This window comes from Schistocerca cancellata, chromosome 1, assembly GCF_023864275.1.
Source record: "Schistocerca cancellata isolate TAMUIC-IGC-003103 chromosome 1, iqSchCanc2.1, whole genome shotgun sequence".
NCBI lineage: Eukaryota > Metazoa > Arthropoda > Insecta > Orthoptera > Acrididae > Schistocerca > Schistocerca cancellata.
The window spans coordinates 419,932,826-419,951,937 of record NC_064626.1 but is presented as its reverse complement, the minus strand read 5'-3'; the positions used below and the strand labels follow the sequence as shown (position 1 = coordinate 419,951,937).

The 19,112-nt window shown below is 37.7% G+C and overlaps 1 protein-coding gene across 1 annotated transcript in view; it reads right to left on the bottom strand.

Moving 5' to 3' along the window:
• LOC126175960 (pre-mRNA-processing-splicing factor 8) overlaps positions 1-19,112 on the bottom strand; it is a 102,814-nt gene that overhangs the window by 22,856 nt on the left and 60,846 nt on the right. Inside the window, exons 21-28 of the mRNA XM_049923050.1 lie at positions 18,522-18,668; positions 18,291-18,441; positions 15,380-15,556; positions 10,440-10,676; positions 6,080-6,406; positions 5,819-5,988; positions 5,572-5,719; positions 5,360-5,488 (exon numbers count right to left, since the gene is read on the bottom strand). Of these exons, the coding sequence (XP_049779007.1) occupies positions 5,360-5,488; positions 5,572-5,719; positions 5,819-5,988; positions 6,080-6,406; positions 10,440-10,676; positions 15,380-15,556; positions 18,291-18,441; positions 18,522-18,668 (1,486 nt within the window). The remainder of the gene's footprint in view (positions 1-5,359; positions 5,489-5,571; positions 5,720-5,818; positions 5,989-6,079; positions 6,407-10,439; positions 10,677-15,379; positions 15,557-18,290; positions 18,442-18,521; positions 18,669-19,112) is intronic.

Here is a 19,112-nt window from a genome sequence, read left to right as displayed (position 1 = left end):
TATTAAATAAGCTTAAGTTCTTAAGTGATGTTGTTCAACTCAACTTTGTACTGACTATAAAACTTGTTACACCACAGCACAAATTATCAAAAGTTAAAGGAATTATTGCATACAAAAATATTAGCTTACTTTGAAACAGAACACATGATGTACACAAATATGGAAAAGCTGAGAATATTTATCAAGTTAACAAAAACCAAACAGCTCTCCAAGTGGCTCTTTTGACAGGAAAGAATCCGAGAAGAACTTGTTAATGTATATTATGTAACATATTTTGATTGCAGGAAAATACAATCTACTTCACAATTAGTATCATGCCCACTGGAAACGTATTAATTTTAGGTAGCCTTTTGCACAGTGCTGTTGGCAATAAGAGCTAAGCATGGATTGGCGAGGATTTAAAATTTGAAATCCAAAAGGTAAGTATGTAATATTAATATATGTGAATGTTCACATAGATAGCTCAAGGCTAACATGATTGCACAGCACCATTATCAAATGATTTGCCTGCACATCAGCATGAATAGTAAATACACCTGACAAACTACAATTATTCAAAAACAAAATATCAACAAATAAAACATTATAATTACCACTTTATTTCATTTATTATACTGAAAAGTGTGGAAGTGGGATTCCAGTGTATACTTTTAAAAAATGGCGTAAACTGTGAGGAAAAGGTAAAATGTGGGAAATAACTTTTTAAACAATAGAAATTACATATACAATTCCCTCTCGCATTTCCGTAGTTTATGTATGATATATGTACATAATAGGCATCAAAATACTTGTCGAGGACTTGTTAATTATCTAATGAAACTTATCTGAATTTTGTACTATGTTTAGCCACTGATGGAACTAGAACTGGTAACTGCACGGGAAGTAGAAACGTTTGACTCAATTTCATTTCTCATAATAAACGTTTCTGGAGAGCCTACAACTATGTTATTTATCATTTAAATGATGCAACGCTGCAACAGTTACAAATTTTTTCGGGCTTATCACGACACATTGGGAGACTTTATTTTTACTGTCAAGTGCATATATTTACAGAACTATTTTGTGTTATGTCTGTGTGTGTTGGTCGTTTTGCCTCTCTTGCGCTGTAATCATGCGTCACTGTTATATGGTGCACTGTGCCTCCTCTATTATGCAGAAAACCATACACACAAACCATCACCCTTAACAGTTTGTTTAGAAATATCACAAAAAATACTTACATAAATATTTGCAGTTGACAATAAGAATAAATTCTCGAAACATGTTGTGTTAAACATGGAAAAATAAGTAACTGGTGCCGTGTTTCATTATTTAAATCACAAACATTTGAGCAACACAATGAGAGCAGAGGTTTCAACTAGTGCTACAAGTGGTCAAACTCGAAACATGCGTTCAAGAAATGCAAACATGTTATGATGATCATGAAGCTGCACACACCAGTAGACACAGTTTGTAAATGGTTGTGATCAGTGATGATACAGTTACTCGAACAAACCTAATTATTCTCATCAGCCACCACACCAAGTCGAAATTGGCACTGGCAGGAGGAAAGGTATAAATTACTCCCCTTTTACCAACTGCCTGATTCAGATCTACTGAGCAGAGCGCCAAGGTGTCCAAAACTTAACTGTCTCAAGTATGCAAACAGTACTTTAAAGCCAACCCCATGCCAGTGTCATTTTATGTCAATTAGATCACTTTTTTGCCACAAGCATCATTCCATAAAATGTAAATCATGGGGAAAATTATAACTACGTTAATCCAAAAATGGGTGCGAATTAATTTTGTGAATATAGGAAATTTGACAGGAGTGATAACAAATGTTACAAAGAAAAATACGGATTATTAGCACAAGACTGAATCAAATGCCCAAGAGCATCACAATGTTAACATTTCAAGCCCAATTCTTCACAGTTAATTTGAGTATCTTCTGGATGCACAACTAATGTCCAAGGTTTAGTTATAATTTTTAATGGTATTAAATTTATAATGACAGATCACATGTGCAATGATTTATAAATGCCTTCAAATGTATTAATCAAAAGGTAATGGCCGATATTCGATAGACAACTGGAACTTATCCAATCTCACCAACTTTCACAGAATGCATAGTATTAATAGAACAAGTTAAGGGGAGTTAGAACGGGAAAAAAATTTTTTTTTCGACATTTTCCAATTTTTATCTCATTACAAAATTTACAATTTTCTGAATAAAATGTTATATATATCACTTATAAACCCACAAGGGAAGTACTTTATTTTATTTTTTAAAATATAATAGACACCGATTGAAAGTGTTAAAATTTTTATGTGCATTATTTCAAGATCTAATAAAATCGTTAATTTTTTTTATATGGAAGGTTGTGGACTGCTGTGTTATAAAGGTTAAATTGCTTGTTTATATTCGTCATGTCCAGAAGAGGATGGGCACCAAGTTGAGGAAGTTGAAACAAAGTTTGAGAGGCAAGAAACTTTCTGATGGTAAAACCATAAAAGGCAGGCTGACAGACAAAATGATTGATGAACTACAGCAGTATAATGGGATGGCCATTAGAAATAATACGGAGGATTTGAGGAAAATGAAGCAGACAGTATGGGCTACCTTCTTCCACAGACTGTCAACTGATGAAGAACCAGTATACCACCTTTGCACTCCTGGACCTGACTCGTGGTGCAATTACCACAAAGCCCAATACTCAAAACAGTTCATACAGCCATAAACATTCCATCCCAGCAGCAGTCACAGATATCACAAAAGCTATTTACAGAAATTTGGCAAATCATGAATTACTCAAGAGGTGTCTGCATGGTCAGACTTAAAATACCATTGCTTTTAATGATGACAACACTGGTAGAGTGAAAGTGCTACAGCATACAGGAACTAATCCTGGAGCAAACTGCATCACAGAACTTGAATAGATGGACAAGATTCGCATTGATAAAGCAGAGTTTGCACCACAGTTGGCCACTTAGGAGTCCAGAAAGAAGAAAAAACTTGGGAAAATATCAAGAGGATGATATACAGTATGGTGCATGGAGCTTCTGAGTGACTGAAAATAAAAAAAAAAGCATGTATTAAGTGAGTTACAGTCTTTTGAAACTAACCCATTCCTGAAAATTTACATGTTCTGTTGCATTTTTCCCTAAATCTCAGAAACCACTTTGAGTAGAGTGTTCAAATTTTCAGGGAGTAATAACATTCATATCCCGAGTCTACTGAACTAAAAGAACAACATAATGTTATGTATAATTAAAATTATTTAGGATAATGTACAAAAAAGTACACAATATTTTAACTGTGTAGTTAAAAATTGTATTTCCAAATGCAGTGGCTCAAATGAAATTATTGTAGTTCAGTAGACTCAGAAAACACAGTTCAATGTCCTGTAAAAGTTTCATGACAATGGCTACAGTGGTTCCTGAAATACAGGGAAGCTAAGTCACTAAATTTAGCATTGTCGGGATAGGGCGTTCCAATTCCCCTTAAGAAAGGATGAATTACGAAAAGGGCTCTTTTTAGACCTTGGCAATCACCACACAAAATCTATCGAGCAAATGTTGAAGGTATTTCCTGAATTGAAAGCAAGTGACACCAAAAATTCTACTGGAACACTAGTGTGGATATCTTGACTTACGAGAGATATGAGCTATGGTGAAGTAGAAAAATCCGAGATACCACTTAGTAAAAAACATCAACATCCTCAGTATGAAATAGCCTGATAGATTCTAAACAATGCTTCTGTACTGCATAACACAGCGTGAAGAACTTCTGAGAAATAAGATTATGCTAGTCTTCAAGCAGTCCATGCTATTGGAAAGTACTTGTACACTATGTGATCAAAAGTATCCGGAAACCCCCAAACACATACGTTTTTCATATTAGGTGCATTGTGCTACCACCTGCTGCCAAGGTACTCCATATCAGCCACCTCAGTAGTCACTCATCGTGAGAGAGCAGAAAGGGGCACTCAGCAGAACTCACGGACTTCGAACGTGGTCAGCTGATTGGGTGACACTTGAGTCATATGTCTGCACATGAGATTTCCACACTCCTGAACATCCCTAGGTCCACTGTTTCTGATGTAATAGTGAAGTGGAAACGTGAAGGGACACATACAGCTCAAAATCATACAGATCTTGTTTGTTGACTGACAGAGACTGCCTACAGATAAAGGAGGTCATAATGTGTAATAGGCAGACATCTATCCAGACCATAACACAGAAATTCCAAACTGCATCAGGATCCACTGCAAGTACTCTGACAGACGGGAGATGAGAAAACTTGAATTTCATGGTCAAGGGGCTGCCAATAGGCCACACATCACGGTGGTAAATGCCAAACGACACCTTGCTTGGTGTAAGGAGCGTAAACATTGGACGATCGAATAGTAGAAAAACGTTGTGTGGAGTGACGAATAATGGTACACAATGTGGAAATCCAATGGCAAAGTGTTGGTGTGGCAAATGCCCGGGGAACGTCACCTGCCAGCATGTGTGGTGCCAACAGTAAAATTCAGAGGCGGTGGTGTTATGGTGTGGTCATGTTTTTCATGGAAGGGGCTTGCACCCCTGTTTTGTGTGGCACTATCACAACACAGGCCTACAATGATGTTTTAAGCACCTTCTTGCTTCCCACTGTTGAAGAGCGATTTGGGGATGGCGATTGCTCTTTCAACACGATGTTCATAATGCACGGCCCGTGGCAGAGTGGTTACACGACAGTAACATCCCTGTAATGGACTGGCCTGCACAGAGTCCTGACCTGAATCCTATAGAACACCTCTGGGATGTTTTGGAACGCAGGCTTCATACCAGGCCTCACCGACCGACATCGATACCTCTCCTACGTGCAGCAGTCCGTGAAGAATGGGCTGTCATTCCCCAAGAAACCTTCCAGCACCTGAATGAACGTATGCCTGCGAGAGTGGAAGCTGTCATCAAGGCTAAGGGTGGGCCAACACTATATTGAAATCCAGCATTACCGATGGAGGGCACCACGAACTTTTAAGTCATTTTCAGCCAGGTGTCCGGATACTTTTGATTACATAGTGTATGTAGATAGCTCGGAAGAATGCTTGTGAGGAAATTAGATTTTTTTATTACTGTATTATATTTCCTAGTTCTTTATGCCTTGATGGCATTCTCAGTCTATATAATAAAAGATGGTACTGTTAACAGATTGGTCATTTATACTGATGTTACACGTATGGAGCGCTAAACCACTGACCTGGGTAAGTTACTGCAGATCAGTAACAACACGCAGACTTTGCAGTTGAAAGGGTGATGATGTTTCCCACATGATTTCCAATAGTACAGAAAAATGTGACAGCTACCAAGACTAAAAAGAATGAGCAATTACCTGACAAAGATCCATAACAATGGACTCGTGGACCTTCTGCCACAAGTGAGCACGGAAGATTTGAATAAGTGAAATCTTCAATGTTGGAATTTTGCCATGCATGAAAATTCCAGTTAAATCTAGTTGGACCTAAAAAAGAATTCCAAGATAAAATAGAATACCAAACCTTTAACAATAAATATTTACCACATACATCTGAACCGTAAACTCACCTGGAAACCAACATAAACATTTGCCCTGTTGATTGTGGGTGACCACCAGAGTGTGAATCGTCGATTTGGTATCTGGTTGAGACCAGATCTCTGGGCATTTGTTAGTTTTTTGTATTTCATGGATTCTTCAAATCCTGAAGCCTTTTCCCTGAATGAGACAAAGGCAACAAAATCTATAAACCACTGATCTATCCAGTAAATTTGCAGTGTTCAACAAAAACAAGATCCACCGTTCAGTATTACTTACCAAAAAAGACCTTCCCATGTTGGGAAGTACGTGCCCTTGAAAAGTGTATGTTCCAAGATTCCTTCAACTCCCCCCAAAGCTTGAATCATATCAGTCCGGTAGTTATTTAGATTCCACAATTTACCATCATGCCGCTGATGTGTCCACCAAAATGGGTTTTGCTTCAAAACCTAGAAAAATGTTTATTGCAATCAGCATTGTGTGACACATTATAATTATGTCATTTTGAAGTTTGTAACTTTTTACTGTTAACAATCTTACCTGGTACTGCTTGAATTCAGTTCTTATTCTCCAGCCTTTGTCATAAGCAAGAGTATGCCTATCTTTCTGGAAAAGAGTATTTATGCGAGGAATTCCTCTATCCCAACTGTCTTCAAGATCCTCAAGAGTAAGCCTTCTGTTTTGGGCATTTGCTTCCTGTCTTTTCAATGCATATTCAGCCCACACTCGCTGTGAATCAATAAATTCAGACTCCCAAGGCTGGATGTATCTGTATAAATTAGGGATAAGTTGGTCTTCATCATGGCTCATTCCAGAACGGAAATGTGTAATTCCAACATCAGTCTGCTTAGACCATCTCAAATCCGACTAGAAATAAATAAAAAGAGAACCAATAGTTTAAATTCAAATTACAACAACATTTTTTATTTTTATATATTTATTTATTTATTTTCACATTACGAATGCTTTCTCGTATTGGAGACAAATGGTCGCTTATTTTGCTAGTATCTGGGGAACACTCTTCTTCTTCAAAAACTTTATATCCCCACCCCCCCCAAACCCAGAAAAAAGGCACCACAGTCCTGTCACGAACTACTTAGGCAGCTGGGAATACTTACTACTGCTTGTCAATACATCTTTTCTTCTAATGTGCTTTTTATAGAGAACCCTATTCTCTTTGTAAACAATTCAGCAGTTCACATGCATGACACTGCAACAATAATGACATACACTATCAATTAAACAATCTGTGCCTGGTGCAGAGAGCTGTCCAGTACGCAGATGCAAAAGGTTTTCACCTTCTTCCCACTGAGATCAAAAACTTACAGAATAGTGACTCCCTTCAAAACTGAACTACATCAGTTTCTCTTGATTCACTCGTTATTATTTCTTGAGGAATTTGTGAAATAAGATTACCTAAGATAAGATATAGCTAAACAGTTTGACAATTGTCAAAAGTTAATACAAGCATTGTAAATAGACTAAGCTATTTTGATCAGTAGTCGTGTAGTGCTGATACATATTTTTATCGTATATCAATTGTTGAAGTTAACTGCTCGATAGTTATAGCTGGGCAATATTAATCAAAAAGTTAACTTAACTTATTAATCCATTACTAAAAATGTTAATGTCGTTAAATGTTAAACTGATACTTCACAGTAGATTTATCAGAAGCTAACGTTAATCATTAACTCACGAGAGTAAACTTTTGTTGTGGGTGTAGTGAAATGAGCAAGTGAATCAAACATATTACCCGCTCCAGCTTGAGAGACACCACTGCCAATCACTGCAATGCCAAAACTCTCTCCAGTGCTTCTCTGTCATATTATTTTAATTGGATTACTGCTACTAGCTACACTTCGATATCTGAATGGACTAGTTTCATTTCTCTTTTCGGCTTTCCTTGACCAGCCACTGCTGATACTACTTCTTTAAACAATACATACTGAAATTCATGTGGCCTCCCTATGAGCTGTTTTAATTTGTTAAGGCTTGAAGTATGAGCCCAATTGATGATTTTTTAGGCAAGCACAGTTTACAGTGGAAAAGTATTTGTTCTCCTGATCTGGATACAAAATTAATGTAATCACTTAAATGTGACCATTGATTTTCATCAGCTGTAGAGCTACAACCCAATTCCATGATTAGTTTCCACAGTCAATCTACTAAAAAAATGTAGTACTTAACGGGAAGTCAATAAACAAACAACAATAACCCAGACACCAACATGACCCGAACACGTCAGAACATGATTTAGGCAGGTGGAGCGGCATCACTTTTGACAAATATTAGGTACCTAAGCAATGATTAACAGACACACAAAAAGTTCATGCAAGTTAAACAGTCCATTAATTTTTTAAAAAATTACCTTAAAAATTAATCTGCTACTCAGAGTTAACTTTGTTGATTATCGATTAATGGATTAACTGCCTTATGCCCAGCTATGCCAATAGTATGAAAACGACTGTGCCTGCCAAACCGTTCTGAACATATTACTACTGAAGGGTGAAGATGATAATTGATTAAATATTAATATAGGTATTTTATGTAGATAATGTTAGTTTCCATTCATTTAGGTGTTGTGCAATGTATGTATATGAGGGCTGTTCAAAAAGTATCCATCATTTTTTACTGTTGAAACCAACAATGGTGCTGGTGTCCTTACGCGCTCTACCTTTGTAGGCACACATAGTGCATCAAATTTTGTTTTAAGCTTGACGATTCTCAAGTTGAACACTACGCAAGATTTGACAAGTGTTTGGAGACGAAGCAATGGGTACCACACAGATAAAGGAGTGGTACAACCACTTCAAAAATGGAGATTCATTAATGAAAATAGAAGCACTTTTAGGTAGGTCCACAACATCTGCTAATGAGTTTTTATTGATCATATAAGGACTTTGGTGATGCAGGATAGACAAATTATGATCAGAAAACTTGCTAACAATGCTGTTTTTCTTAACACGAGCAAGCACACGGTGTAAAGATTAGCAGCTTTTATGTTACCAAGGTAAACATGTACAAGCAAAATCACAGTTTAATATTAGTTTCATTAGACAACAATAGCATAAACTTACATAATTTGAGCTTAAGCACGGTTCTATTAAACAATAATGAAATAAACTTCCATCATATCATTCTGTTGCCTTGGACAGGTGTTACAGAGACAGTAATGGCCCATTCAAAGCATTAAATACTGCAGTTACTTAAGATCCCAGCAAACCACTTATTCAATTACTAACTATTTCCGAGACAACTGCCTCATTGTGGGATTGTGCTGCTAGCTCATGATCTGGGTCATTTTCTTGCACCGATTAATAATATTTTCTTGCCTAGCTTGTTTTGTATTTTGTGTTACTGCTGCTCACTTGGACGTACGACAAAACAATTTATCACTGTTTGCTCAATTATACTGAAGGAATAAATATGGGCTTGCAACTGTGAAACAACAACGGAACCGTGCAAAACCATTCTATTTGTGGTTGGTGCACTTTATACATAGGCGTGCTCACTTGACGGTTGAAATTAGTAATGGATCCACTCACTCCATTTTAACAAAACAGTTGAACCTTAGGAGGATCTCAGCTAACAGCTGAAAATAAGAAACTTTGTTCAAACAGGACATGATAGACACTGTGACCAACTTTCTTAACACAGTGATCACTGGTAATGAGTCCAGGGTTTGTAGGTATGAACTAGAAACAAAGTTTCAGTCATTGCAGTGGAAGCATCCACCATACTCAAGACCCAAAAAAACTGAGGCAGATATGCAGAAATGTGAAAATTATGCTGACTGTCTTGTTTTTGACTCCATGGTGCGGACCATCACAAGTATGCCTCAGAAGGTACTGATGTCAATAAGGAATACTACCAAGAGATTCTGTATTGCTTTTATGAAGCAGTGAGATGTGAATGCCCAGACTTAGAGGCAGCAAGTTGTTGGTCTCTTCACTAAGGTAACGCGCCTACTAATCGTTCTCAATTAGTTCTGGGTTTTTTGGCCAAACACGACACAGATGTGGTTTGTCCGCCACACTAGTCTCGTGAGCTAGCAATGAGTGACTTCTGGCTTTTCCTGAACTGTAAAAGATTCTGAAAGGGACCAGATTGCGAAACAGGAAAGACATTGAGCAGAATTTGATGGAGCAGCTGTGCACCATACCAAAAGAGGCTTACCACCAATGCTTCCCACTATGGCAGCAGCACTGGGAAAGGTTTGCAGAAGCTATAGGGGACTATTCTGAAGGTGACTAGGGTCAAAACAATTGTACCTGAATAAAGATTGATTTTATAAATAAAAGTTCAATACTTTTTGAACAGCCCTTGCATGCATTTTTATTGAAACTATCACTGAACTAACTGCCATGTAGTAGGACAACCACCACATCTGTTAACTGTTATAAACATGTCACTACTGAGGAGTGAAATAAATAATCTTTTATTGTTTTATTTGTAACAAAGTAATATCTGCACGCACGCATGCACACACGCACACACACTCCCATGGCCAAAGCAAGGCTTGCATTTGGGTGTATTTGTGGTTAAGTGTGCGAATGTGTGTACTATTACTAGAAAAAGAGCTAGTGCTTGAAAGCTACTGTGACTGCTGTTTTCTGTTATGTGTTTCTATGCTCCGAGCATTGATTCACTATAGGTGAGGCGTTGCCTTTCTTTATTTTAGGTAACCTAAATTATTTAACAATATACAAAAAAATAGAAAGTATGTAAGTAGCACTGTTACACGTCTATGTTCCATTCATCAAATGGTTGCCTATCCACATTTAAAACTGCAACAGCAATTTCTCATCCATCCAGTCCACTATTTTTAGCAAAGTTTGCAAAATCCTGTAGGTTGTGAAATTCTTGTAATACATCAGTGCTGGGAGATGATAACGCTTACCTGTGGTATCAGAACATGCCCCATGGACAGCATTCCAAGGCCACCCAACTCCTTTGGAGTGTAGAATACAACAGGGGGAAACCTTGATGGCATTTTTGAGTTGAGACCAATTTTTATACGGGTCTGAATTTTATTTTCACATTTCACAAGAAGATCAAGCAGCTCCTGAGTGTTTACTACTGCTTCTCTGAAGTATGTCATAAGTCCAATCAATGCTGTGTTCCATTTGTTCACAATCTGTGTACAGATTATAAAAGAATAGATGAAATGAGTCAGTGTCAAATACAGTTTATGTAATTAGTCATTATCCATAACACCCTACATAATAATAATAATAGGATTGGATTGATAAAAAATCTACTCACCAAGTGGTGGCAGGAGAAAACATACACCAAAATTAAAGAGCTTTCAGAGTCAGCTAATCTTTCTTCTGGCAGATGGGTTGAACAGGAAGGAAGAGGAATGAAGGTAAAGGTCTGGCAAGGTTCAGGAAATGGGGAGAGTTACAGGAAGTTGTCCAGCAATCCGCCCACCCCCACTTGCTAAACCTTGCCAGTCCTTTCCTCTCAGCCTTCCTCCTCCCACTTCAACCCTTCTATCAGAAGAAAGAGCCACTGGCTCTGAAATCTTGCAAATTTCTTTAACTTAAAGATACATTTTCTCCTGCCGCGACTTAGCGAGTAAATTTTTTATCCATACAATTACATCATATTGTCAAAAATTAAATATTTATGTTGACATATTAACCCTGCATAATTAATTACACCAATTTTTACACACACACACACACACACACACACACACACACACACCACACACCACAGGAACGGTACATTTAAACTTAAGGTGACTGGTTTTAAAATTTGCTAACTCAAAAATTGAGCACTATGTTCACTTAAGATAATTAATTAGTTTCATTTTTTGTGATCTCTGTTGTAGTTGTTGTTGTCTTCAGTCCAAAGACTGGTTTGATGCAGCTCTCCATGCTAATCAAATTCCCTCAGCAACACCTGATTTAATCTAACTACATTCCATTATCCTCATTTTGCTTTTATTGATGTTCATCTTATATCCACCTTTCAAAACACTGTCCATTCCGTTCAACTGTTCTTAAAAGTCCTTTGCTGCCTCTAATAAAATTACAATGTCACTGGCAAACCTCAAGGTTTTTATTTCTTCTTTGGTTTTCTTTAGTGCTTGTTCAATGTACAGATTAAGTAACACCAGGGATAGGCTACAACGCAGTCTCACTCCCTTCTCAATCATTGCTTCCCATTCGTGCTCCTCGACTCTCGTAACTGCCATCTGGTCTCTCTACAAATTGGCTATAGCCTCTCACTCCCTGTATTTTATCCCCGCCACCTTCAGAATTTGAAAGACAGTACTCCAGTCAGCACTGTCAAAAGCTTTCTCCAAGTCTACAAATGCTATAAACGTAGGTTTGCCTTTTTTTAATCTAGCTTCTAAGATAAGTCATGGGGACAGTATTGCCCCGCATGTTCCAACATTTTTACGGAATCCAAATTGATCTTCCCCATGGCCAGCTTATACCAGTTTTTCCATTAATCTGTAAAGAATTCGTGTTAGTATTTTGCAACCGTGACTTATTAAAATGATAGTTTAGTAATTTTCAAACCTGCCAACACTTGCTTTCTTTGGAATTGGAATTCTTATATTATTCTTGAAGTCCGAGAGTATTTTGCCTGTCTCATAGATCTTGCCCACCAGATGGAAGAGTTTGGTCGTGGCTGGCTCTTCCAAGGCTATCAGTAGTTCTAACAGAATATTGTCTAATCCCAAGGCCTTGTTTCTACTTAGGTCTTTCTTTCAGTGGTCTGTCCAATTCTTCACACCATATCATATCTCCCATCTCATGTTCATCTACGTCCTCTTCAATTTCCATAATATTGTTTTTAAGTGCATCGCCCTTGTATAGACCCTTTACATACTCATTCCACCTTTTGATTTTCCCTTTTTTGCTTGAGACTGAGTTCACCATCTGAGCTCTTTGGTATTCACACAGGTGGTTCTCTTATTTTTCTGTAGGCAGCATCTCTCTTACCCCTAGTGATAAATGTTTCTACATCCTTATATTTGTCCTTTAGCCATTCCCACTTAGCCATTTTGCACTTGCTGTCGATCTCATTTTTGAGAAGCTTTTATTCCTTTTCGCCTGCTTAATTTACTGCATTTTTATATTTTCTACTTTCATCCATTAAATTCAATATCTCTTCTGTTACCCAAGGATTTCTACTAGCCCTCATCTTTTTACCCACTTGTTTTCTCTGCTGCGTTCACTATTTCATCTCTCAAAGCTACTCATTCTTCTACTGTATTACTTTCCCCTGTCCTTGTCAATCGTTCCCTAATGCTCCCTCTGAAACACTCTACAACTTTTATTTCTTTCAGTTTATCCAGGTCCCATCTCCATAAATTCCTACCTTTCCACAGTTTCAATCTACAGTTCATAATCAGTAAATTGTGGTCAGAGTCCACATCTGCCCCAGGATATGTCTTGCAATTTAAAACCTGGTTCCTAAATCTCTGTCTTGCCATTACATAATCAATCTCAAACCTTCCAGTGTCTCCAGGTCTCTTCCACATGTACAATTTTTCCTGATTCTTAAACCAAATGTTAGCGTTGATTACGTTATGTTCTGTGCAAAATTCTAACAGGCAGTTTCCTCTTTCATTCCTTACCACCAGTCCATATTCAGCTCCTACTTTCCCTTCTATTCCTTTTCCTAACATCAAATTCCAGTCCCCCATGAGTATTAAATTTTCATCTCCCTTAACTACATGAATCATTTCTTTTATCTCATAATGCATTTCTTTAATCTCTTCACCATCTGCGGAGCTTGTTGGCATATAAACTTTTACTACTGTAGTGGGTGTGGGTTTCATGCCTGTCTTGGCTACAATAATGTTTTCACTATGCTGTCCACAGTAGCTTATGCACTTTTTTTTTTCATTATTAAAGCTACGCCTGCATTACCCTTATTTGATTTTGTATTTATAAACCTGTATTCATCTGACCACAGATCCTGTTCCTCCTGCCACCGAACTTAACTAATTCCCACAATATCTAATTTTAAACTATCCTTTTCCGTTTTTAAATTTTCTTACCTACCTATCCGATTAAGGGTTCTCACATTCCAAGCTCCGATCCGTAGAACGCCAGTTTTGTTTCTCCTGATAATGGCGTCCTCTTGAGTAGTTCCCACCCGGAGGCCCATATGGGGGATTATTTTACCTCCAGAATATTTTACCCAAGAGGACACCATCATCATTTAACCACACAGAAAAGCTGCATAATCTCAGGAAAAATTATGGCTGTAATTTACCCTTGCTTTCAACCATTCTTAGTACCAGCAAAGCAATGCTGTTTTGGTTGATGTTACGACAGTTCAGTCAATCATCCCAACTGTTGCCCCAGCAACTACTGTAAAGGCTGCTGTCCTCTTCAGGAACCCCACATTTGTCTTGCCTCTTAACAGATACCCCTCTGTTGTCATTGCACCTACAGTACAGCTATCTGCATCGCTGAGGTAGACAATCCTCTCCACCAATAGCAAGGTCCAGGTTTCATCAAGTGGGGGGCGGGCAGTTGTGATCCCTATGGGAGCTATATGGAAAGGCAGCTGCACATTCCTCACTTACAGTGGTTCTTGAAACTTTTTAAGCAGGCTTTTTTTGGGACAGCTGATATCTATCATCAAGAGAGTGTCAGTTCAGGCTTTTCCATTATACCCTCTCATAGATCAAATGAAGCTGTGACCATTCACCCTGCCAGTCCCGCCTTATCAGCCCTATCTGGTAAGGGCCCCACACACTTTAGCAATACTCGAAAATTGATTGCTCACGAGTTTTTTAATCACTCTCCTCTGAAGGCTTTTCATTTTCCCATCATTCTACCCAGAAACTGAAGTCTGCCATCCACTTTACCGTCAACAGAGCCTATGTGATTATTCTACCTCATGTCCCCACAAATTGTTACACTTAAGGATTTGTATGAGTTGACTGATAATGTGGTTTGGGTTTTTCATAATCTCCGAAACCTTAGCAACACAATTTTATCATCTTACAACAATGCAACATTATCGTTGCACTACAGCAAATGCTATTTCAGAATTTGATGTGTAACTATAACATTATATAATTTTATGACATACAACTGCTGCCTGTACTAGCAGTGGAATAAAACAATTAGCTGCTGCTGTGGATGTGGATACTATGTTTCATTTATGAATTACTCACCAACCCTGAAGAATGGTATGCTTAACATATTTACAAAAACTGAACCTGCAATTCTATTCTCCCTATTTTACTATTAATTGTTTAAATTATTACTCTTCATTCCAGTAAGTGTAATAGGATACAAACATTTTTCAAGGTTCTTCTTTAGGAAAAACTGACAAGATATGGCAGATCATGTATCATCTCACTTGCCTTAAGAATCGTATTCACTATGGCCTCTATAAAGGACATTTCATTTCCAGAACCACAATGATCTGTCATTCACTACGAGATAAAAATCATCAGATTCCTGGTCTGCCTAAGTAAACAACCGACAGGATAATAGGCAGATCTGAAACCCATTAATTTTTGTCTGTAAACACAGTTGTGCTACAGCTTAAAAACCAAATGCTGAATTAACTAGATACACTGCTATCCTTAAAAATAGCTGTCTCTCTGCAAGGAATTTGAGAATAGCTATTTTCTGAAGAATTTTTACCTTTTATGTAAGTGGAAATCCCTTCCCAAGTTTTAAACATTTTGGAAAAATGACCAAGTAAACAAAATAATAATGTTATTATACTGATAAATAGAGCACTAGTAAGCTTTTTCAACACAACTGGAACATTACATTTTTCTCGTTGCTAATGTTTTCTGATACACATCCATGAAAATGCATTCATTTTTGTACATACTCAACCTACCTTGGTAAATGTTGTTGATCCACTAGCCATTAATATCTGCCTGACTCTGTTATGGAAACGTTGCAACGATTCTTCATCAACTCTTAAAAAGCACTGAGCTGTTCTTTCCTTCGTTACTTCATTCTGCAGGTTCCACACACCATCCCGATGTGTAAATTCTTCGTGGGTTGTTCGGCACTATAATAAATAAATATTATCAATTCTCATCCTGACATCATTAGAAATGACTACATTTATCAGTACACTATAGCACCACAAAATATTTATTTCTCTAAAATGACCGCTATTTGCATTATAAAACAAAATTTTATCTCAGATATTGCTAAAATGAAATGTTGTTGTTGTGGTCTTCAGTCCTGAGACTGGTTTGATGCAGCTCTCCATGCTAATCTATCCTGTGCAAGCTCCTTCATCTCCCAGTACCTACTGCAACCTACATCCTTCTGAATCTGCTTAGTGTATTCATCTCTTGGTCTCCCTCTATGATTTTTACCCTCCAATGCTAAATTTGTGATCCCTTGATGCCTCAGGACATGTCCTACCAACTGATCCCTTCTTCTAGTCAAGTTGTGCCACAAACTCCTCTTCTCCCCAATTCTATTCAATACCTCCTCATTAGTTACATGATCTACCCACCTAATCTTCAACATACTTCTGTAGCACCACATTTCGAAAGCTTCTATTCTCTTCTTGTCCAAACTATTTATTGCCCATGTTTCACTTCCATACATGGCTACACTCCATACAAATACTTTCAGAAATGACTTCCTGACACTTAAGTCTATACTCGATGTTAACAAATTTCTCTTCTTCAGAAACGCTTTCCTTGCCATTGCCAGTCTACATTTTATATCCTCTCTACTTCGACCATCATCAGTTATTTTGCTCCCCAAATAGCAAAACTCCTTTACTACTTTAAGTGTCTCATTTCCTAATCTAATTCCCTCAGCATCACCTGACTTAATTCGACTACATTCCATTATCTTCGTTTTGCTTTCGTTGATGTTCATCTTATATCCTCCTTTCAAGACACTGTCCATTCCATTCAACTGCTCTTCCAAGTCCTTTGCTGTCTCTGACAGAATTACAATGTCATCGGCGAACCTCAAAGTTTTTATTTCTTCTCCTTGGATTTTAATACCTACTCCAAATTTTTCTTTTGTTTCCTTTACTTCTTGGTCAATATACAGATTGAATAACAAGAATAAAATGACATGGAAATAGAAATCTAAACATATATGAAGTCTACAGCCCAGAATTTCAATCTCTCTAGTATACCGTATTTACTCGAATCTAAGCCGCACTTTTTTTCCGGTTTCTGTAATCCAAAAAACCGCCTGCGGCTTAGAATCGAGTGCAAAGCAAGCGGAAGTTCTGAAAAATGTTGGTAGGTCCCGCCACAACTAACTTCTGCCGTCGAATATATGTAGTGCTACACAAGCATGCTTTGTGGGCACAAAGATAAATACTGGCGCCAAAACCTTTTTTTTTCCTCCGCCCTGAGTTTCGAGCACTGCATTTTCATACATTATCCAATGAAGTAAATACAAATTCCGTATTGTTCACCTTCGAATGTGGCGGAATTTCAATGTACTACGAAAATCCGACTGGCAAGACTGTTAGGGATGGTTGTCAATATGGCTAAGTCTACGTTCCGAGTTTTTTCCTACCTGTGAGACGAGATGGTTGCTAATATGAACCTGATGAAATGTGAATCACATGCAGTATTCTCTTCACCATAAGAATAATACGAATATAAACATTTTGCCATGTATTCTTTCGTGTTTGCTGCTATCTCATTTAAATCCTGTCTGCCTAATAAACTACGAAACTAGAGTGAGGCAACAGCAAACGCGGAAGAATATACGTATCGTGTCATGTGTCATATTATTCTTATGCCTAATAGTTATATAGTCAGAAATGAAGCACGGCAACTGACTAGATTTTAAATGTAAGATGACTAATTTCTGTGAAGAATTTGATGTACTAAAGAAGCGGCCGCAAAGATTTTCAAACGGAGAAAAATTTGCACCTAACTCTCGTTCAGAACATGTTCTATCATACGCAGTCTATTATTTGGTTCTTGTTGATCATTATCAAAGAAAGCAGCAGTCCTGTTGCCATACTATCAGAATGCGACAAACAATGCATGACACAGTACAGTAATGCATTTTCAGCTTAGAGTGACGTAAACACCTATAACAAAAAAACGGCACTTATCAGATCAAAGCAAAATAAGCAATCGATTCAAACCAGACATAGCACGTTAAATAGGAAGGGTACCCGTATAAATACGGACGGAGGTCCTGACGCATAACAATGGCTACCTGGTAAAGCTTAACTGCTAAGCTTACGACTCGAACCAAACTACTGTAGCTGTATCGTCTTTCATTCGACCTAAATTGTGTCTCATATTACAATGGACCAACTTTGTTTCGATTTGGAGGTGCGGCCTAAAACTTTTCTCTCCCCTTGAATTTCGAGTCTCATTTTTCAGGTGCGGCTTAGATTCGAGTGCGGCTTAGATTCAAGTAAATACGGTAGGCTGTTCCAGTTCAATTGCCCACTCACAGACAGCTGGTTGTCTACAGACAGAGGTGGACAAATAGCTGTTGTGCAGACAGGCACTCAGGTAGCCCGCTCTAGTGTATTTAATTGTAATGCACTGGTTGAGGGCACAGAGGAGTGTTTAGCACTTGCATAAAACACATGAAACAGGACCATCTGGTGATTAACTTATGAATCTATGCTAGTTGTGCCTGCCTGAGGACAATCTGAGGGGCACCACAAACCTATGGGTCAGCGTTAGAACAGGCTGTTCTATAGTCTCAAAGCTTTTGAAATCTAACATTATCGTAACTATGTATACAACAAAATGTTAATTATTTAAAATCACAACCACAAAACATACCTTTGGTAAAATTCTGCATTCAAACCCACTCATGTTAAAAAGTAAATTTGGATTATCCTTGGAATAAACACTAACAAAGCTGTTCTCCCACTGAATTGTCGTCGTAGAACGTGGAAGACGATTCTTGATGTCCCAGAAAACAGCTCGGCCACTTAAACACAAACAAAATGGCATAATAAATAAACAGAAGACATCAATAACAGTTAAATATTTTTACTATGTCATACTCACAGATTGACATCATGCTTCATAAGTCTCATTCTTGCATCACGGGGCCAACATTTCTTGTTATTGTATCCTACAATATTTTCGTTATTTGGATCTGGATGCTCTGTCAAATATCTCTGTATAAGATCTCTAGCTTCTTCAGCACTGAACCTGGAATTATATTTTTCAGATTTTGAGACAAAAGAAAAAAAACTGAAATTGCAATTTTCCTGTGCAATGAGAGAATGTCAACTGTACATTTTATTTATGAAAAGTTTACAACATAGTAAAGTACAATAGGCACTGGACACTGTAAGACCTATAAATATACATATTAAACAAATTCACTTTCTTCAGAACAGCCGTGATCCTCTCTCTAAGCTTGAGAGACCTGCCCCTGTTTCCTCCCAGAATACACAACATTTACTTCTGAAAATTAGGATTACTTTAATTGTTCCTATCATCATCACTGCACTTTCAGAAAGTAAGAATTTGCCAAATTTGTTACGAAAATTCAACACCCAATTACTGAAGTTATATTTATAAATTGGACTGGCTGGCACTGTAGTTCCTTGTCTTTCGCTCCCATGCATTTGTTTGACATGGGTGTGATCC